Source organism: Synchiropus splendidus, chromosome 11 (genome assembly GCF_027744825.2).
Source record: "Synchiropus splendidus isolate RoL2022-P1 chromosome 11, RoL_Sspl_1.0, whole genome shotgun sequence".
In the NCBI taxonomy this organism is placed as follows: domain Eukaryota; kingdom Metazoa; phylum Chordata; class Actinopteri; order Syngnathiformes; family Callionymidae; genus Synchiropus; species Synchiropus splendidus.
Window position 1 is genome coordinate 5,194,480 of NC_071344.1, and position 22,758 is coordinate 5,217,237.

At 41.5% G+C, this 22,758-nt stretch overlaps 2 protein-coding genes across 4 annotated transcripts; both read right to left on the bottom strand.

Moving 5' to 3' along the window:
• Positions 1-72: 72 nt before the first annotated feature.
• Positions 73-6,583, bottom strand: stx5a (syntaxin 5A). 3 transcript variants are annotated; one of them, XM_053879139.1, is made up of 12 exons: positions 6,475-6,583; positions 5,261-5,358; positions 4,725-4,795; positions 4,564-4,619; positions 4,417-4,487; positions 4,217-4,333; positions 3,706-3,762; positions 3,516-3,597; positions 2,953-3,039; positions 2,704-2,807; positions 1,829-1,950; positions 73-1,756 (listed from the first exon to the last, which is right to left on the bottom strand). In XM_053879139.1, the coding sequence occupies exons 2-12, from the start codon at positions 5,321-5,323 to the stop codon at positions 1,597-1,599; spliced, it is 990 nt and encodes a 329-aa protein (XP_053735114.1). In that variant the 5' UTR covers positions 5,324-5,358; positions 6,475-6,583; the 3' UTR covers positions 73-1,596. The 3 variants fall into 3 exon arrangements, with proteins under 3 accessions (XP_053735114.1, XP_053735113.1, XP_053735115.1); XM_053879138.1 differs by having other exon boundaries at positions 5,261-5,362; positions 6,475-6,572; XM_053879140.1 differs by lacking the exon at positions 2,953-3,039 and having other exon boundaries at positions 76-1,756; positions 5,261-5,362; positions 6,475-6,572.
• A 2,438-nt stretch (positions 6,584-9,021) lies between these two features.
• On the bottom strand, positions 9,022-22,532 carry vegfba (vascular endothelial growth factor Ba). Its single transcript, XM_053879897.1, has 8 exons — positions 21,547-22,532; positions 17,584-17,635; positions 17,315-17,511; positions 17,164-17,237; positions 17,053-17,088; positions 14,702-14,782; positions 12,826-13,002; positions 9,022-11,858 (listed from the first exon to the last, which is right to left on the bottom strand). The coding sequence occupies exons 1-8, from the start codon at positions 21,622-21,624 to the stop codon at positions 11,837-11,839; spliced, it is 717 nt and encodes a 238-aa protein (XP_053735872.1). The 5' UTR covers positions 21,625-22,532; the 3' UTR covers positions 9,022-11,836.
• Between the last annotated feature and the right edge of the window lie 226 nt (positions 22,533-22,758).

Genomic DNA, 22,758 nt, shown 5'->3' on the forward strand with positions numbered 1-22,758 from the left:
AAGGGGTTTCCCAAAGGCAGATTTAATCAACTCTGTTGTGAAGCAGCAAATACTATGAAGGGTGAGAAAGTTAACACCTTTACCTGTGAGTTTATCTGCTGCAAGTGGAATGGAGCCTAGAACCCACCACAAAACCTGTTTGAGAATATTGTTTAGGAAACAAATTTGACAAGAACTTAGGATAAGCACGCTTTGGAGTGACACGTTATCCTGTCCTGAACTAAAACAGTAGAGGGCTCAGGGAAGTACAATGTAAACTAGCCTCTCTGGTAAACACACATTCTTCCACCTGATTCAGAGTCTTTTGAACACAATGTCTAAGGGGAGAAAGACAGCTTTACAGCACCGATGATCTATGGCGGCGTTCTATTCAATTTTTGTTCTGCTAGTGAGCGTAAACGTTTCACTGTTGTGGTAGAACACAGGCTACACCACCACTTAAAGCAAGTTGATATTTCTCAGTATCAAGAGGGAAATAGAAAGCACATCACTTAAAGAATAATAGACTTTCCTTTAAAAAGTCCTTAGTGGGATTACGACTTTATTTTTTGCATGTTGGTCCAATATCGTTGTTCACAAATCACATTGTGGCTTCAGAACAAAAACAAAAACAAGAAAAAAAAAAACTTGAATCGGCAGGTATTTAGTCGGAGCAGTGACGCGCTTCATCTGTGAGGACACGTGTCTTGTTGTGTCTAATTATATCACCACTGCATAATCCTCTTTAAACCAACACAACCAGCCTTTCATGCCGCTCCCTAAAGTCATAACAATATGGACTCTCTTTTACAGCTTCATCTCTCTATTTGCACTTTTTACATACAAGTCAAGGCATTTGGCTAAAAACGCAGGATAGAAATTAGGAGAGGAAGGGATTTCTCCCTCCGCAAAGCCGTGGTCATTTAAATAAACATTCTGTACATTAGAAAAATAAAGCTAAAGTGACATCACACCAGACACTTCCAGGGAATCCTGGCAGACGTCAGCCACGTTGCCTACACAACCAGCGAAACCCCTTCATAAGCACCGATGTCCAACCTTATTAAAATCTAAAATCGCCGGCTGAAGTTTTAACTTCCTTCAATGAAGAAAGCAGGATGACCAATCTGGTGTTTAAATGACCAACCCTGCAGTTCCGGTCTAGTGTGAGAGACCATTCGTTTGGCAAAAGAAAATCAAAAGCAGCGAAAAGCTTTTTTCACATGCGATTTACCATGAGTGACCCAGGCATGTTTTCCATCACGAAATGAAGACAAAAGAAAAAAATCTAGTTTGGCTCTGAAGGTCACATGTTCCAGGGGTTAAAGCAGACCAAAAATCAGAGATTAAAAGACAGTTTGCAGAATCAAACCATCACATTAGAACCATTGTGATTACAGCTTTCTGCATTATTGGTCAATAAGAGTAGATGCCTACTCATTCTATACAACTAGGGATTTTATACGATTTATTCTTTTCATCTGGAGAACGTTCTGTGGCCACTGCATCATGCTATGGAGCGTCTCTGGACAACAGTGGATTCAAGTCAGTCCTTCAAAAGAAGTCTGGAAACGTCTCAGTCTGGATTTTGTCTCTCTTCCTCAGATGCCTCTTTCTTCAGGCAAAGAAGACCACGAAGATGATGAAAAAGACAATGAGGACCAGAAAGATCTTGATCATGAGCCAGCGATTGGAGGAGACGGACTGGAAATATTTGAGGATCTCTGTGTGTGCAGCCTCCACGTTTAACTGTGTGTCCTCAACGTTGGCATCAATCCTGGAGAAAAAGATGACGATTAGATTTCTGTTTTTTCTTCTTGAATGGCGCACCCTCTTATTTCCGTCTAACCTCTGAATTGTCTCTTCCTGCTCTTTGACCATATGAGCCAGCTGCTGGAATATGGAACCCAGCTCCACGATGGTGCTCTCAATGTTCTGCATGGTGTCTGCTCTGCTCTGGATGTACGAGTCCTGAAAACACAAAGGGGGGTATTGGATGACTAAAATCAACATTAAAATCAGAGGTGTGTGCTCTTTTATTACTGGGCTATGAGTGCATCAACAGCATTCAGATGTTCTAATTGTATTAAGATGGGCACCAAAAACTTTTTGGGTGCACGTCCGACTGAACTTGCTACGACTGAACTTGGTACAACAAGCACAAGAAATAAGTTCAAGTATTAAACAAATATTATATTGTTTTTCTTCACAGAAACAACTCAACAACAGCTTATCAGCTCTTGGAGAATCTGGTGTCTAATATCTACACATGCTTTACAGTTTTAAAGATTAACATCAGGGATATTGAGGGGGGCAAATTTTCAAACACTACCCAGACGTGGGATGAACAAAATTCATGTTTACTGAACAGGCTAACGTCAAGTGGTACAAAAGTTGAAAAAGAAGATAATATATAATAGTCAAATGCTAATATCAGCATAAAGCAGTGGTGGATAGTATCAAAATAGACAACACAAGAAACACTCTGGTTGTTCTCCTAGAAGAACAAGTATGCATCTTTTACCCAAATTCAGATTTTTGTTTCCATAATTCTCTAACTGTTTACATTTTTAATCTCTGCTTGCAAAGAAGCACTTTGCAAGGAAGTAATCGAGTAATCTTTATTTCAAGGGCTGCGTACAACAACTTATGGGGCTGGATTTTGGCAAGCTTGACAAATGATTTTAATATTTGAAAATGCCACGGCAAACATTCACTACCCACCTGCTCATCTATTAGCTGGAGCTGCAGGGGATTGGTGTGTGAGTCCATGTCGATGGCCACGTCTCCCATACTTCTGGATTCGTCCTGCATCAAAACCGAGCTCTCTGTGAACAGAAAACCACAGAGACGAAAACATTCAAGATAAGACATTAAGGACAATAATGCTGAAGGCCAAATAGCTGAAAAACAGCGGGCTCACACAGTAGCTAGTTACACCCGCTGGAAGAGTTAAACGTTCCAGGGAAATACCTTTTAAATTTGCGGTTGTATAGCCCTGGTAGTCATTGCGTGGCTCGCGAGCTGCATGCGGCTCCTGGGCCCCTTTTTTGCGGCTTCCTAAAATATTTTTTGATTTTTACATTACAGAGGACCAATACAGTAAGATTCATTCACATGGATTACTGAAGCATAAGATTTGACCCAGGCCATTTAATTTATGGGTGCATGCGTCTCACTGGTGGGTCTCGATCAGAAGACCGCTGAGCAAAACTTTAAGCCGTAAAATGCAAAATAATAAAGCCAGCAGGAGCCAGAATGTCTGTCCGGCAAAGGCGTGTTCACTCTTGTAAATTAGAAAACCATCTCTTTGAACATGTTTGAATATGCTCTTATTCCAAAATTGAACTGGTTGTGCTGGAACATTTTTTCCTTCATAATTGCAGTACTTAATCATAACCCACAACACAAATGAACAACTTAACAGAGTGAACATGCCCTTATTAGGCTACAGTTGTGCCACATACTAAATGCGAAACCCTTCAAAACCCGAGCAATTACGCACAACCATAGTGAAATTTGAACCATGAACCTACTGAAGTTGTTGGCCATCATAGGAGAGGACGAAACAGGAGGCTGGGAGAACTGCTCTCTCCTGCTGCGCTGCTGCTTCAGGTTCTGGAGAAGAAAGAAAACAATGTACAACATCAGGGAGAAACAGAAAATCACACATTTAATTCATTTCAGAGCGGTGTTTAAGTTGAAATACCTGAAATATATACTCACCTCTGTTCGGACTTCAAGTACAGATTTGAAGTCATTGGACATCGACGCCAATTTAGACTGTGAAGAACAGGAGATAAAAAATATGAAAAACCCAATATCCTTTTAATTATATATATTCATGATTATATAAAGTAGCACAATGAAGGTGGTCGTATATTAGTGTAAGGAAGGAACTTCTTTTAAAGGCAGACACAAATCTGCCTCAGTATGTTAAAGATAGAGTCTGTTGCAAAAGAGCGACAACTTTTCAGGTGAACACTTCCCACCGTCTTGCACACCAACTGACAACCGAAATACAGAACTGACAACACGACAAGAGAGAAAGACAAGATTGCTCATCAAACCAGTTGTTTTTCTGTGCTGCATCTCGACATCTGTATCTGAATATAGAATTAAATATATTACGTAAATAACTATAAATATATGATTGATTGTTTTTTAAGTAACACCGTTCACGCACTGAATACAATTCATATAAATAAGTAGTATGACGTGTGGTGAGCTTTTGTACCTGTAATGACACCACAATAGTGTTGGAGTGGGTCTGGATGTGCCGTCCACCTGGAGACCCTCGTGACCTAACCAAATCTTGCAGCTGTGCTATCTGTTTATTTAGGCTGTTGATATCCTAAAAAAGATGAATACAATCCATTAAGTACAATCCCTTGCGATTAATAATGATAAGCAAAGAAATGAATATGTTGAACTCACCTGCTTGATGATGTACGTCAGCTCCTCGATCTCCACTGCTTTATCATCAAACAAAGATTTTCGTTTTGCCACTAAAAAGCAGAAAAAACGCTATTAGCATTGTGGGTCACAACCTCTACGATATGGCAGAAATTTAACCACACTTACAAATCGTTAGCTTGTCCAGTTTGGCAAATGTATTGCTGAGGTCTTTTCCAATTCTCCTGCAAAGGAAAGTTGTAGCTTTTAATCTCAAAGATGTCAAGATTAAGAATCATCCTGTAGGTTACAGCTTTCTTTCAGAGAATACAACGCACACTGAAACTTACTTAGCCATGACTGTAAAGTCACTGCGCTGCCGTAGGGCACTGAGGGCTGGCTTACTGGGCTGGATACCATTCTGGAAACACATGCAGCAGAGATATCATTACCTGGCACATGTGCCCATGTGCGCCAAAACCAACATGTGAAGCAGTTCGGACCGAATATCTGTATGCATAATTACGTGTATACTCATTTTAATTTTTATTCATTGTGTGAGATCTTGATCTCTCTTAAATCCAACATCAACTTAGCTTGTCACGTTTAAAGAGCACCCAGCACAATTCAACCAAGGAGCAAATACTGACAAATAACACTGCCTATGTGTTAGTATATGCATATTTTAGAGCCCATTTCCAAACAAAAACAGACGAGTCAACTGTAGACAAAGATTAAAAACCAAGATCAGAAGCAGAATTTCAGGTCACTCACTTAACTCACACCTAAACTTTTTTAAAATTTTGTTTAATTTCAAATACAGATAGACAGAGTCCACTGTGTACAAATTCAGTTCACACAGTTTGTTTATTAACTTCAAACATACCTGTCTGCCCTGGAGAGATTTGCAGGCTGACTGAAACTCGAGGGTCCGGTCGCGGCACGTCATCTTGCCGCCTGGTATTGGGTCCCTTTTTAGATTGGCTGACTGGGAGATAAAACAGGCAAATGAGGATCTGATCTCCAATGTGTGCTTTGCTGTGCCGTGAGCATGAATGAATGTTTCTGTGAACAACTGAATATTTTATGTTGATTAAGTTGTCAAAGTGTCTGACAGAAATGCTGACAGCAAAGTAAATGTCACTGCACAAGAGCTCCGTGGCTAATTAGAACCTAATTCATTGGCTTTTTAACATGCTTTAACCAATTTCACTTGGAAACACGCTTAAGTATTTCACGGATGGATCAACCAAATTTTCAGACAAATATTGGCTTTACAAATCAATAATGGCGAGTACTATTCGTTTATTAGATGTAGGAAGACAAAGCAGACAGTAGTGGTTGGCAAATTAGATTGAAGCAAACGATGTCAGTTCTCTTTTCACATAGAGGAACCACAACACCAGACAACAAAAAATGTAACCACACATGTCAGTCAAGAGAGGCGAGGATGAGGTCCTGCTTCAAAAGTCCAATTGAGAATGTATTAATTGTACCACACATTTGTGTTTTTTGCCAAAGGTGTTGTACAGACGTACAATGAAAAAGGAAACCAACATCAATACATTGTTACTATTTCACACCATACTGAGGAGTTAAAAAAAAAAAAAAATGCCGGCAAAAACTTGAAACGTGTGGAATTTCCCACCGCATCACAGTTCAAGAGACGCGAGAATGAAAATAACATTGGGTTTAACGCCGTTATAGCATACCCTTTATGACAGAAAAGACTGAATCGAAATCAAACCACGTATCTGTGACTGGAATAACAACACCGTCTTACACGTCGCCACAACACTTGAAATCCTGATACAGAGCTTAGCCGCAAAAATCGACAGAAAACATTCCCTTCCACAATATCGCTATCGCGGAGATTGTTAAACAAGCGACTTGTTTTTATTTAACATACTAATCCAGACCAAAAACAGCTGATCACGGCCTGACCGGCTAACAGCAGGCGTTAGCAATAAGCTACAAGCGAAAGCTAACAGGTTTTAGAAACGTTTCGAAAGACAAGTCTCGAGTCAAACGCGAACGAAAACAACGCGCAACGATGAAGCCCACGTTGAAAGAATGCGAAAAGGCTTCTCATTTACTGACCTGGTTCGATATTACATCATATTTCGGCGGCCCTCGGTGCTTCTGGTAAAGACGAGTCAACCCAGGAGTTAAAGTTCCGATCCGGGTAGTTTCCGGCAGTGACGTCACTGCCACGTATGCTATGGCTGTGGTGTGTTCAAATCCATGCAGGCAGTAAACGTCACCACTAGAGGTCAACAGGGTTCAAGAAATGCGTAAGCGTTGTGGTCGACATGTAAAGTAAATGCTTAGAAATTCACTGTAGGTGCAATGTGAAACTGTTGGTTGTCATGCATGCTGCAGATTCCTATTGATGAAAATCCCAAACACCATTCAACAGTAACTGCATGAGACGACGAGAGAAGACATGGCAGTGAGATTACATCGCCTCACGGCAGGGAATGTCTTGTTATTCAGTCGTCCCCCCAAAAATCTAGGAAAAATAGTCATCGAAAGACTCATGCCCATGCCCATCATGTGATGCTGATTAGAACCGTAAATGGGTCCTCAGACAAACCAAGAATGACTCATTATTACTGGAAACAAAAGAGTCTGAAGAGAGCAGGCTGGAGCAGACAAGTGATTGGCTACTGCCTGTGATGAATCAACCTGCAGGTACTTTCAAAAGATAAAAAACCCTGAGTCTCTCTGATCTCCTGTCACTTCTACAGGTACCCGCATCAGTGGCGCTGCATGACTCTACATGTCGTGACCACAGCTATGCTCTTGTCTCCTCAGACCACAAGAACACCTCTCATCCTCTTACTTCAACACCCCACGAGAGACTTTTAAACACTTTTGCCAGGGATGTTTTACCCTGTCAAGCTCTGTCCTACCCTCGTTGTTTTTGTGCAACTTTATTTTTTAACTTTGTTTTGCTGTGGTATGAGTGACTCGCTACTAAAGCCACTTCTAGATTCAGGATTCCTTTGTCAAGACTAACGTGCTTCACTTGACGCAGAGTGATGAGGCTGGCTGGAGATGATGTTTGCTCTGTAAATGACACAAAGTCCTTTGTGTGTGTAAGAGAAAGACTAACTTTCCTGTTGGTTTAACACAAACCAGCAAACGCATAGACAAAGACACACAAGGCCTTCTGTCCGCAGCGTATTGAAGCGGAGCACTCTCATTCAGCGCTTTTTTGTCTTTGGGTTCACACACACGCACGACTGCAGATAGCATCTAACAACACACATTAGCAGGCCAGATAGTACCTTTAACACAGCTGCGGCTACAAAAGAGGGAGGAAACAGTGGCTGCGGTTTTAGGAAAACACGACTTTTAACGCAAAGTAAGCAGTGTGAAAAAATAGAGGAAGTCCTGAAGCAAGTTAAATACATGACATGAGATCGAGTCGAAGGTGATGGTGCATCAATATCAACATCTCAATAAAGACGATGTTTGATCCTGATAGAGGCCACAAAAGCAGCCACAATGTTGAACAAAGTGGAGACAAGAAAACTACAGAACTCTGTCATCTAAGTGAAGCCATCAGGCAAACAGGTGCTCCACTCAGAATTGATGTAGTCTTTACAATCTGGTAGACCCATTATTTGATACACATCTAATGCCTCTTGTTCAGCGTCATCACCTCAGTGTTGTATTTTGGGTTATTTGTAGTGGTGAAGTGCAATATTTAGAGCATAGACATTATTTTGGTATGGAGATGCATGACTCACACTGTGAAATCTTTCTCTCTGCGTCTCCCTAATCTGGCAGCTATATTTAGTCCTGGCGCGATGCTGTTCGACAGATAGGTTGGAGGAAGCTTTTACTTACTCTTCTCTCCTCTTCTCTTGGGAAAACCATCCAGCGCAAATAAAAACTGGTTATTGCAGTTCCGCCTTTTTGCCACAAGAACTGATTGTACTCACTGATTCAGAAGAAGAGTTCCACAATGTGGACACTAGTTTGAACTCTTTATTGATTTTGGTGTCAGACCACGATCTGGTATGATGATCCCCTCCCCAAGTCTGGGTATAGCGCTGGTGCATGTGCAGTGTATAGTTCCTGCAGGGAATGTTCTTGGTCTTGGTCATAGATTCAATGTGTTTAAATGATGATTCAAGATTTGAGACCTAAAGCTGGCTGGAGAAGTGACATCTTGTGACCCGCCTGGTATTATTCCCCCAAGAGCTGGGAAAGTCTGAGCTTCTTTAGTCAGACTGCTGCCCCTGTGATGCAACATTGGATTAAAAATAACTAGATTCTCAGTGAAATAGCTCAACCACTTCAAACAAAGAGACTTTCCACAAACCGTTGCTATCGAACCTTTCGAAGTATTGGTAAAAGCCGAAACCATGAATCTCAACATCATGTTATCACGTTGCACCGAAGCAGCTTCTGACTCAGCTGCACGGATATGAGGAGTCCGGGGAACAATATTGTGACTCATAACACCACATCACATCACTCTCACTCTCTATCTTTCAGGGTGGCACTGTAATCAAAACCCCTGTTTACCTTTCATTACCGCAAAACCACAGATTAAAACAATAAAGCTGCGTGAGAGGGAGGACACAGACGTCACACCCTCGAAACAACAACATCAGGAAAACAACAGAAAGATTTGAAAAATAAGATATTTACTTTAATAACATTTGCAACATCACTGATATATCCTGGGATCATAGCCTCTATATTCTATGATGCTCTGTGAGGACATGACTTGGTGTTACAAAGATAATTCAACGGCTTTGCTTGGAGACATTGTAGTAGGGCACAAATGGTGTAGCAGCAACGAAAACAACTTGTATTTTCTTATAATGGCTACAGCAGTATAGTATTTTGGCAGTACATCAGAAGGTACAAATACATTAAGACAGTGTGTACAGCACGATAACCACAGATGGGAAATAGAGATTATGAATAATATAGAACAGTGGATGACATTGAGAAGGTAAACCTTGTATGCTAAATGCTGACGGGGGAGATATTACAGTAGTATGTACTGCATTCTAAAGTTGTGTGAGATGATGGCAACATTAGCTATTACAATGATTAAACCATACATCCAGATAATTCAGTTCACTTTAGCTTGACTACTTGGTTGGTCTAAAGTGGGTTTTGAACCCGCTCGCAGGGCAAGATGGGATGCAGAGAAAGCAGCTAATAAAAATAGGTTACACACAATTTCCTACTATTAATGGATGACCTTCTTAACCAGCCTCACTCCATCAGTCACAGCAGGGCCAACACTTGTTTTAGAGAACATTTGAGTTTTTTTGTCTTTTTCTGACGGTATTACAAATGAAGGTGCATTGAGTTCACTCTTGTTGTTCCACATTTCCGAGCTTGAATTTAAGATTGACAAAGTATTTCCTGCCATGCCGTCGGAGTCAGATTCAAAATGGTGTGTTTAACGGCGTCATGACTTAAAGTAGCACATTTGATCAACACTGTGATCCACCGGTCATGTTTTAACAATCCAAAATGACCTACATTTTTGCCTCATCCTAAAGGAAGTAACAGTGAAGCAATGACTACATTAATCATCTGTGACATTCAAGATAGCTAAGAACATGAATGCTTCTCCAGTCTCAGTTTTAGCACTAATTTACCTTTAATTTGGAAATATAGTGGTCACTGAGCTCTTCTAGTTATCTGTGGTAGGCTCAAAAAATGGGTCAGGAAAGCTCATCTACAAGCGGAATAACACATAATTTTGGGCAAGCTTTTCCTCTTCTGATCACACAGCAGGTGGTCTGGTTAAGAGATTCTGAGGATTATAATGATGATGCACTGGTAGGAAAATGAAGGATAATACTCTCATATTTGCTCAATAATAGTACAAAGAGGTAGTAGTTGAAAGCATTTACACACTAACATTTACGAGGACACTTGCCCCTGGAAACAATAAACAGGATAAATACAGAGCTTATCAAATGTGACACTTCTAACCACATCCATTGCTGCAAGCAGTCTTGTAATAGGACTGGGGCAGGAGAATTTCCTCTGATTTGTACTACGAAAAGTGAGATTTTGAATTACTTTTTGTAGTACAAAAGTTTTGTATGACAAAATTTGAGATCTCAACTCAATGTCCACTCATCATGGTGACTGACAAACCTGTCCAAGGTCCGTCACAGCTGAGATTTCATCCGAATATTAAGGAGCCTCGTCTCAAAAACGCTTCCCCGCACACAACAGAACGACCACGTTTCTCATTCACCACCGTGGCCATGGCTTTTGGCTTGATTTCTCAGCTCCACGCAAGCACCTTCGCCCTGCTTATTCTCTGAATTTCACATTAAAATGTATATCGTCTCTCATTAGTGACCCATTAGTAAATGCAGATTGTGTTGGTGGCGGGCCACCCAGTGTGGCTCTTTATGTGGGCGGATTAACGTCCAACAAAACAAAACAAAGACACATTTTGCACGAAGCAATATGGTTGCAATTACCTGGACTGAATAATAAAAATAAGGTATAAAAGAATTGATATAATGCAGTATTTAATAAACTTCTCTGCACTTGAGTCTGGTGCACGTTTGGAACTTAAGGGTTTGGCTACCTGCATTCATGTCACATTCCTTGTGTGTGTCAATATGCATGCGTGTGTGTCGTCTGCAGCACGGAGAGAAAGATGGTGTCGCTTCTCAGTCTCGTCTGTGTTCCTGTGCTGTGTGTGAAGCAGTGGACAGACGCCAGACCTCATTATTGTCATTCTCCTCACTGCCTGAAAGAGAAGCAAAGAGAGGCAAAGCGACTGCTTTCAGTCCAGGAGGCGAAAGAAGATGGAGACAAAAGCACCAAATTAAACCCATGCTGGAAAGCGGCTTGGAGAGCCAGTCCATCGTCCAACGCTTTGAATATGAGAGAAGGGCTGCAGGGATAACCCATCTGAGTCTTTCAGTGCCGAGACCACACAGATCCATCCCAGAATCTAGCTCCACACACACACCAGTGTTGGCCAGCATGTAAATCCTATGTCTGTCTGGTGTGTCTGCATGTGTCCATCTATAATCTGTTTGCAGTTGTGGTGGCGGCCTTGAACAAGGGCTCCGTCCCCATGAGCCGTTTCCTTGAACGTTCCACAGAGCGTCACTACAAAGGACAGCTGCCCCAGTGTTGGTGTGATTAAATACATTCCCACTGCTTCTTGTCCCGATAAGAACAGCAGGTGAAGATCACGAGGACAAACTGAATCCTCCAGAAAAGTTCAAGCACGTTTAGTCTTTCTTGTTCGCCAAGACTCAAGTCGCAGATGTGAATATTTAAGTGTTTGGACACTGGAAGTACGAGGGACTGCAGTTCTGATGGCTACTGTGTTTCAAGTGAATACTCTTTTGGTGGGAGATGCTGGATTTTGATGCAACAGAATTCCCCATGATACAGAAGCAGGAGAAGAATCCAATGTAAAACAGTCGAGCATGGAGGAGCATCAGGTCTTGACAGCGTCACACCTGGAGGCAGAACAAAAAGAGGCATTTAGAATGAGCCACGTCTCTGTGGAGATTTCAATATATTAAAATTTAGGCAGGCTTAAATGTTTTTTTGTCAATTATTATTTACATCATTATTATTTTAATTATTTGAAGTATTTTTTCAAATAGCTTTTTGCGTTTTTTCCATATCCTCCTCTTTTTACATTTTTCATTTATTTAGTTTTAAATGGACAAAACACACAAGTAAGCACACAAAACACTTAATGCTACATGGCGATAACAGATGCTAAATCTATTTCTGAGAGACTTCTCGATGATCAGAAAGTCAGAGGTGATTATTACACATAAGAGAGTTGAGCATTTTTCAAATTCAAAATTAAATAGTGCATCTGTAAAAATATTTGCTTGGAATAGTTCTAAATCTAAACTAAACTAACTAAATCAACAAGTGGAATGTAGCTCAATGTAAGACCTACTTTTTACCCAGTACAAGAACAGCTATCACTATCTGACTTCTGATGATCCTGAGATGTTTAACTGACCTTTTACAGAGCTAAAATCCACAATTCATTATTAATATTGTCATTATGAAGGAAAAATAATGTTCCACTACTTCAAACTACGCTACTTCAAACTACCTTTTTTCATGTGCCACATCCACATGAACAAGGCTCAAGAGAAGATCATCATTCAAGCCGTTCGTGGTTTGATCAGTAAAGTTATGAAAAAAATCTCTGGCGTCACATTCTCTCACATGCAATGCCACAAACACCACACACAGGCAAACGACTTCCAAGGCTTGAAGGGAGACATTGATATGCAGATATGTTTTATAGAAAGTGACTTCCAAAGTGTAACATTTTTTTAAATGTAGCTACTGTATTAATACAATAAATAAGATCATAATCATAAGGTTTTCATGCTCATATGACATATAGATAGACAGTCTATCATCTATATCTCATGTGACTGTTTGCGCACTTACTTGCATCGTCTCATGTTCAGCCTGCGTTTTTTGCGGCTGCAGTTCTCAGCAGTGATGGAGCAGTGGCACTCACAAGTGGCCGAGTCCAAGACCCACTTCCTCCCTCTGCACGGCTGACACGACGGCAGGCTGACTGAGGGAGTGGGGATTGTAGTGGGAGAGAGGGGGACAGGAGACCTGCAGAGAGATAGGAGAGTTCATTAAAACAGCCAGAATAATGAAAAGCCTGATGGAACATCAGATGCTATTTACAGCAGAAACGTGGCTCAAGAATGACGAGGCAAATGCTCATGAGTAGTGGGGTGGTGTCTCATGCTAATTTTATGAAGGATCGTTTTGTGAATGTAACTGTTCTTCTTTCAGTTGATAGGGAATCTTAATTCTGAATTTATATTGCGGAAACCCCCGTTTACACAGCACAATTGGGCATGCACACACACACACACACACACTCATGTTACACACACACAGAAGGTCCTTATTACCCAGGAATCAGTGGTGGTAACAGCTCATCACTAGTCAAATTATTCTACTGAAAATTGTGTTTAAATCTCATTGTTAAGCCTAATGGACAAAAAGTAAGTGACTGACCAAAGAAAGAAACAACTACTGGTAGAGTGAGGAAGCCAAAATCAAGTCTGGCTTCAAAGAATATTGTGTTTTAATGATGCTGATATTAAGAATCGATGTAGTCAAAAGAAAGACAACATCCGTTTCAAACGTTCACTGACAGTTTAACTAACTCTTAACTTCCACATTGCTCCCAACCACTCGGGTAAATGTGTGACTAATGTGGGATCTGTGGTTGTCAAAATGGAAAAACCTTCCGTCCGTCCCGTCTGTCCTCCTTCTTTGAGTTGCAAAATCTTTTCTGTTGGTTTCCTCTGATCTCTTCAGCTTCCCTTGACGTTTCGGTTACTGAGTCTGAGAAAGTCCCCCGTGTCGGTTGGGCCATTTACTGGAACCGGTTCGGCCTCCATCTTCCCCGGAGGCTGGTGAGTTTAATCAAGCTACTTAATGAGGCAGAGAGGGGCCATCTTTGTTCAGGTCTCTCTGACCACGCCTGCCTCTGGCAGGGACAGAGGACGTGGCATTTGGAGGCAAATTACAGCGATTTCACTCCTGCCAGGGGATGAATAAAGGCCTTTCTCGGTGATAGATGGCTGCTGGGCTCCATCACAGCCAAACCTGCCGCCTCCGACCCAGAAGCCAGATATGACTGACAGCAAAGTGGAGTATAAAAGAGAACCCATTTCATACCCCAGTGATTCAGACTTGGTAATGAGATTGGATGTACGTAAAGTACAAGGACACACTTCAACAGCACCTGACTATTTTAGGTCACAGCACAGTCGCAGTCAAAATAATCCTTGATGAGTGAAATCTTTGTAAGAGCATTAAAGGTGTCATGATGAATATCCTTGAGCAGAACAGAACACATTTTAAGTGAAACTTGACATCATGGATGTGACACCTTTGGGTTCATTTTTCATGGACTGTAAGCGGAAAGCAGTGGGCAGCTCGGTCATCCATGCCAGTCTGATCTCCTCATGTCCACTCCTGCTCTCGCCCTCATACACGTATGTCACTCTCCCATTGATATTCTATGTTTATATATCGTTCCATGAAACACATGGGAGATGCTCCAGTGGAATGGGTGCACAGGTGACTGTCCATAAGGCCTAAAGCAACAAAGCTATAAAGCATTTTGTTCATCTGTAACCAGCAACCTGAAGTATTGCAGCTATAGACATTTGCCCTTTGACTGTGTCACTGCATGATTGAATTCACTCATTCGCTCCAGAGCTGCATTACATATAAGGCCAACGCAAAATAGACCTCAAGGAGAATAAAAGTCAATAAAAATGAAACTTACACAATGCTGCTGGCATTGGTGGTCGTGTTCCTGGACTTCCCTCTCGTCTTTTCCCTGTCTTTCGATGACTTTCGATCGGGACTGTGAGTGAAAAAACACACAATGAAAGACCTTTGACAAAACAGCAAACAAAAAAATAAATCTGAGAGGGAAGCATCTCCATGGTAACAACATCACACCACATCACCGGCACGGTCACCTGAGTTCAAGTGTTACTTACACACGCAACCAGCCCGAACTAAGTCTCTGCTTAGGACATTTAAACAGCATTTGCTACATATGCTATGTGTGGCTCTACGGTTTGGGAAATGTGTCTTTATTAAAAGTACACGGATGAATACACAAACCTGTTCCTGGAAATAGTATTACACCCCCAGGACCACCCATTGGATTTGTCAATGTATTTTGTCAGTCTGACCCCACCTTGTCCAACATGGTGTAGACCAGACCAGACAGAGGAGTTTGATTTAGAGCATGGTGTCAAAGGCAACAGCAGCGGAGTCGCTGGTGGATTTGCTAGTGAAGCTCCAGATGATGCTCAATAGAGCCACCAGTTCTTAACACAAGCAAGTTTGTGAAGAAAATCTACCGAAGACTCCATGTGGAGTTTATCAGCAAGTGCCTGGAACTCCATCCCTGTCAGCTCCAAGAAAATCAATCTTTCTGTTAAGTTATTCCCAAAATGGATTACTCAGTAATAGAGGCCATGGTGATTATAAGATTTCATAATTGCTGCGAGCAGTTGGAATTAGCTGCTGCTGTGTGTGAGATCGATCAGCTGATTTTGGAATGGCGAGTGTGATTTTTCAGGTGATATTCGGGCCACCAGTGGTTGACTTTGATCAACCTCACGTGGTCAAGTATGGGGAAAACAGGGAGTCTTTGTGCTGATATGTTCAATATTTTTCATCATTTGTGTAGTAGATTATTCCTAAAATAGACTGTCACGGTGAGTGATTGATCCCTCACTATTTTTCTGTTTTGCCTCTCTCCTTATTCGGATCATTACCTCTCTCAGAAATGTCCAGGCTTCACTGACTAAACTCAATTGGCACTAATGTATCCAGCTCTATCTGCTGTGTAAACTTTATTAACCTTCATTGAGCATGCAGCCTGAGCTGCTCCGACAGGCCTAACTGAATATTCCTCTGCTGTTTTTCAACCGGCAGCTGTAATTGACTCTCATGGATGCGTGACTCGGTCAGTCTGTGAGGGAGCACATGGCAGTGGAGATAACATCGTCACTATGGTGACAACAGGATGCGGGTCCTCCCGGGGGATGCTGGGAGAGGGTTCCACAGATGCTAACTGCCTAAACACACACGCAAGAGCCAGCGACAGAAAATACAAGTTTATATAGATTTATGGGAACATGAGGTGTGGACCATCTGCTGCTGAAGTACCCCGGTGAATCTTTGTGCTTGTTTAAAAACTTGCAAAACACACACTCGCTCGCATACATTGGAATCTGTTATTTATGTCTACATCCTAACAGGAAGTCGGGGGACATAAACATTAAAGATGCAATCATGTCATGGTGCGCAAAATCTGGGAATCGCGTGTGCTGCCACCTGAAAAAGAAATCTTCATCCACATCCGTGAAATAAAAGCGGCGTGTTGAATGTTTGGCTTTGTTAAACTGCAGGCGGGTCTTGATCAGAATCAGTATGTTGTGAACCACATATGATCACAAGAATCTGGTGGCGGTGCCTCTTATCTCCACATGATCTCAGTCATGTAAACTTTATGTTATCTTGTTGCTACGGACGGGTTTGTTTTTAACAGAGATGTCCGACATAAATATTGGGTTTTCTCTTTTTATATTACAGTCTCGTGTTTCCAATTTTCATCGATTATTAATCGTCCTATTACCAAATCCTTCCTTTTGTTTGCAGCTGCCTTAAAAGCAAATTTCACACGAGGAAATGCAGCTTCTTCAGATGAGTTTTCTGGCCATTAGCAATCTCACACCCGCTAACAGCAATAGGTAATTTGGAGCAACAAGGCTGCTTTCATTGTAGCAGTGTCTGTCATGTTCGTAGAAAGTCACATTTGTATCAATGACTGCTTATTTACCCTAAACTTTATCACAAATATATCAAATATTTTGCGCTATATTTGAATATCTTGCACCTTAAAAGTGAACTTAAGCTCACAGTTTTCTTCAATCTTCATGTCATTAGGTGTGTCCTTAAGGTTCAATCTTTTTTTTCTATTTTCATATGTTTTGTTTTTGTTGTTAAAATCAAATGCAGTATTTATCATTCCATTTTGATTAACATTATTTTTTCTCCTTCATTTTGCTATATAGAATACACAATTCCAGAGGTGAAAATGAACCAGTATCTTACCGTAATGTTGGAGGGAGTCTCAGGTTCTCTTTTAGTCTACAAACAAGATGATGACAGGCGTTACAACAGTGTTAGTGCGATCATCATTAGCTGCATTTTACTTTTAATTACCTGCATTCACACTGACTGTGCTCAATAAACGGGACCACAATCAGCTCGTGCTTCATGAAGGACGTCCTCAACAACTTGAACAAACAAGCACAAACACCTGTTTTGTTGATGTTTACGCCGCTTTAGATGCCCTGCACTGTGTTGCATCTACCTCCATTGTGAGTGTTTGTGTGAGTGACGGGACACACTCCATGGCCTCGTCCCCGCAGCAGCCACCACACCTCCTGACTGACACACAAGAGGGCACAAAGAGATGGTGGATTTCACCCGGCAGCTCCTGCCAGACCTCCACCAGTGTCTCCCTTGGCTCGCAGCTGCTGCGTGAATACACCTCCAGCCATTTCCGCACTGTTGCACAAACCAAAATCACATGTAAAATTATAGGACAGAAAATTAAGAAATCTTAAAGCTGCAACTCACCTTCTCGAGTTTCTCTATATTTGGGGGTGTCTGCTGGACGCCAGTGAACAAGCTGAGGGTTTTAAATTTGATCAAAGTCAGTCTTTTTTAAGCAATACTTACGGTAGAGAGATTTCATAGGCTAAACAAGGCCTGTGGCCCAGACACAACTGATATATGGCCACTGTCACAACACCATTATGGGCCTTTGTTTGTGAACACCAGTCAAACTACAACCACCATCATGCACGGCAACATATCAGGAATCTTCATTATCTTCAATTGAACGGGGGTAGCAAGAGCATTTGGCACACTAGGCACCACTTCACTCTAAAATGTCATTGAGCAAAGCGCTCACTAGGCATTACGCTTGAGGTGCTGCACAAGTAGCCGAGGAGGAATGTCAAGATGTTTCTAAGCACATAGACACAGAGGTGCTTACAAAGCACCCAAAAACTAGACACCCCATAACAAGCTTTGATCCGCGGAAACATGATCGCCAGCCGACTATGGCTTCTGATGATTTGTTGTAATTGTGGTAAGCCAAAGCTCAGAGTTCTGGTGGTGACATGTTCACTTCACCTGCAATTGTATTGAAAAGAATGTGTCAGTAATACTCATTGGATGTCTACATCAGACCCCATATTAAGAGACATCAATCACCTTCTCTATGGTTTTGGACCTGGGCAGAAAGTGAACAGATCCCAGAGGAAACCAACTCAAGAACTGGGAGGTCATTTAACCATGTTGATGTCTTGACGTCAAAACACAAAAGACGAAGTGGATACAGAAATCCATAAATATTTTATAAGCTACATAAAAAGACAAAGGTCAGATTGCTCTTGAGAAGCAAAGCTATTTAAAAACCCATTCATCTGTGTTGAAGATTTATCAGGTAGCTACCCTGTTACTTAATCGTTCCATTTCCAAAGTCAGGCAGTGATAGTACAACTACATTCCATCACATTTTCCGCTTTCACCATGTTATCAGCCAGACAGCCATCATAAAACATAGCAAAAAAGGTCATGTGGTCTTCTTCAGCAGTAAAACTATTTGGTTTGAATATGAATGAATACACAGCCGACTGCGTCAAACACACTTTTAACAAAGAAGCGTGTTGTTAGTGTTTTGAGACCACCAACAGTTCAGGTAAATAAACACAGTATTTGGACTCTCTCACTTGGCCTGGCTTTGTGTGAACAAGACCAAGGCCACTCGTAAGGGAATGTAGACTTTGTTCAACAGACCCCAGTAACAGCTCCTCCCCTTCTAACACACACGCCAACAAAACGCAGCTACTTAAGTGCGTCACCAACTGACATAATATTGTCCAGCTAATCTGCACCTCTCACGTCACAACATGAAGCCTTGACAAGCACTTCAATACAGTTCAGCGCTAGAATAGACTTGTAAACAACCATGAGGTGTTTTTTTGAAGTGAACGTGAATAGACTCTGTTGTAGGCTCATGTTCATCGATTATCAATAGCCTCAGAATAAATGTCTTGTATTTATTTATTTTTATTATTTATCTATTGTCTGAGGCAAGAAAAATAGATCATTTTCATTCCTTTTATTTTGACAAAAATTTTAAGAAAAGATAAATAAATCAACAAAAAATGGGGGGAAAATACATGAACTGTATTTATTAATGAAACTATTTTATCCCTTAATAAGTTTTTAGACATGATGAATAAAATCATCATCACAACGGAGGAGATAGCTAAGCTGAGAGAACCAAAACACATAGACTGGCACTCACCACAAATCTTTCCGATGTCACCTTTAAATATGTGCCATGTTTTGGTGAAGTCACTGCTGAGCTAGACAGCACACCGACTTCTCCCACTGTCTTGACTCACACGTCTCCCCCAAATATTGTGACTTGTTATGTTTAGTTTGGCCTGTGTTTCAGTCACCAGACCAATAAACACAATTTCTATATTTATGACATGTTTATCGTTCGCCAAGTCCTATGACTAAAAGTTCCATTGGTGGTTTCAAAGCTCAGACTATGCAGTGTGGCAAACAATCCACCTTTGAAATGCCTTTTTCTTGAGTTCTAGCAGCGACAGCTGAAAATGGACAACAGAACAGAACAACAGAAGAAGAAAAAACAGCGATACTGTTTCATTCACTTCAATAAAGGAATGTGTTAAACAAATCTGAGTTGATGTCTAATGAAAATGCATCAGATTAACAGTGATATCACTGTTGGGACTAGCACCCCAAGATGATTACATAAAACCAGACTCGTTCCAACAGGAGGAGCTTTTCATGTCTGAATGACTTCTCAGAGGTAGTGATGTTTCAAGCTGATTTTTTGTGCATGATTTTCTGATCAAGAGAGGCTGTGGTAGTTAAAGCTGACCTTCTAGCACCTTCTCTATCACATCAGATGCGTCATGAGGGCAGGGTGAGACCACAGTGAGTAAGTGGAGAGTGTGCAGTAGGGTCTAGCATCATGGATGAGTATAGGGCAACTCATGCCAGGGCTGGGTCCCACTCTGCCCAGAAGCATGGCTTGTTCCTGATAGTGGCGTCCAGACATAAATAAAGACTACTTAGCCAGCATAAACGCATGTGATCTCTGATGTGGAATGTCCAAATTTATATCACATTCATTCCTATGAATGTGACATAAATTATGTATGTCTTCTTTTAAACAAGCGCTGAGAGGCTCACAGCAATTTAAATGTTTTTCAGAAGTACTGTTATAGATATTTATGCATGTAGCTCCCCTTAAATTACCTAAATGTATTTTCAGTTCTTTACCTAGGTCATGTTAATATGCAGTGACCAAGTATAGTGTAGAATTAACATGAAATTGCCCTTGTCACTGTGAAGAATGCAAACATTTATGTGGCATCTTATCAGCAAACTGGAGGTATGATTGATCATAGGGTGAAAATAAAGCTGAAGAATGATTAATCACAGCAGTACAACAACAGACAGAGTGACTATGAACATGTTGCGTTGCTCAGAGCAATAGCATGCGTTTAAATAACATGAATAGGATTTAGCTACTTTAGTTTAGTTGCTTCACAAACTGTAGCAAGTACTTGCTTTCTCTGAGCAATACGGCATAAATATAAAGCGTCAACATTAAACACTCGACAAATGAAGGCTAGATGTCATTTTGCTTAGCAACACAACTGACAGGTTGAGTTTCAGGGAAATAATGTAAAGCATGTAACTCAATTGGTTGGTGCCTTTGCACTTATTTTGTTGTTGATATTCTGTCTGCTTTATTAGTATCATTAGCGTTGTAAAACAATTAGGCCGAATCATTCCTTCCTTTGAAGACACAATAAAAATGCCAAGCTCACAAAAGCATTTTGCCTTTTTATGAGAAGCTTATGTTTTTTAGTCAGTATATAAACAGTTTAAGCAACATTTATAGGTAAGCAATGAAAATGTTTCCACAAATTTACATTTATGATACGGCACCCAAACGATGACCAAACAAATTGTCATAAGTCATATTGAGCACACATTATATTTTGGAAGACAGGCCTGCATCCACATTTCTGTATTTTAGCTCACATATAGCTTTAGGTCATGATGTGCTGAAATATTTGTCGTGCAATGCTGGGCAATACAGAGAAAGAAAATAACTGCATAGGTAACTTGGATCAAACATTCTCCCAGAACGGTAGACCATATTATGAGTTTCACCCTTCTATGAGGTGAAATGCCTTCCTGCTAGAAAAGGTGATTTGTCTATTAACACAATAAGAATGAAAAATCGAGGAAATGTTTTCAGTTCTGTACACTGAGGATAGCACAGTTATTTAAAATCCATGGCGTCATAAAATAGTGGATTCAAAAGAAGCAAGGTGAACTTCACTCACACAGGTCATTGAGCCAGAAGGCAACTTACACAACCCAAAACCAGTCACATACAAATGCCATTCTTGTGGACTTTATGAAGAACAAATGTCAGTATTCCGACCTCTCAGGGGTCAGATGGTCCATACATACCTTGGCATGAGACGTCGGGATTCTGGTGAGAAGAAGGAATTGAAACATTCCTAGAATAACTTGGAGCATAATCCCCATTGTGCAGGAGTCCAGGGGCCACACAAAAATATTTTGGACCGATCCAAAAAAACATCCAAAATGACGTTATCCCCCTACTGACTGATCTTAGAGTCCAGTTTCATTCTCCACCTTATATTGCTTGGCTGGACCAAAGGTGTCATTTTGGAAACCTGAAGTTAACTTCTTCTTCTTTTTTAAAACGAAGCAGTCGAATGCGCAAATCTGAACAGGGGTAGAATCCGGATATTTGGAGGGCACGTGTCTAAACTTTCCCTCTCTGTACTGATCAAGCAGTCAGCGAGTGCAGGTCAGCGGCGAAGGTCCAGTGGCGTGACCGGTGCTTCTCCAGGGATGGCTCACAAATCCTGCATGTATGGACGTAAAATCACATCCACGCAGATACGACGAGTCATCCCGGCGTGCAGAGGCGAAGTGCCGCATACTCCCTTCCCTGGCTCGGTCGCAGCCTCCCCGCCGTTGCCCCCACTCAAATGACGTTTCTCGGCCAGGCGCATCTCCACGATCTCCTAAAATTAGAGCAGGGGCAGAACCCTCCCCTGACCGGTGCAAGCGCTCCGCACTGGAGGGTGAAGGCAGACGAAGGAGAGGCGGCAGCGGCGGCAGATCTCATTTGTCGTTGTGATCGCTTCCCTCATTTCCTTTGCCCTTGAGAAGCGCTCCAGTAACCATTGCGCTGCCAACTTTACTCTCAGCGGGACAGTGGCACCCACCGCTGCTGGAGCCAGGTGATGCGCCTTGCTCAAGAGAAAGGGAGGCGTGTGGAGCAGTGGAAAAGGTCGTGTCCTTGGTGAATTTTCTATCCACATTAATTTAATTTCGGAGATCCTGGCGTGAGACTGGAAAATGACCTCTAACTGAAGCGTCCCTTGAATGACTAAGTCAGGCGTATACAACATCTTTAAGGTCTCATATGAACTACTATGCCAGTCTGGATGCACTCTGTCGTGTCCATGACCTGTCTTTCATACAGAATAGTGATGACTGCGAACCTCACTGCTGACTGTAGATTAGATCTTTCTGGCGTAAGAAGTGGCTCCAGTGGTCAGACACACCAAGTTCTGTTCAGTTTTCCCTGACATGGTCTCTTTGGCCAGCTGGAAGAGCTCCAACTACTGTGGCTAAATGTCATAA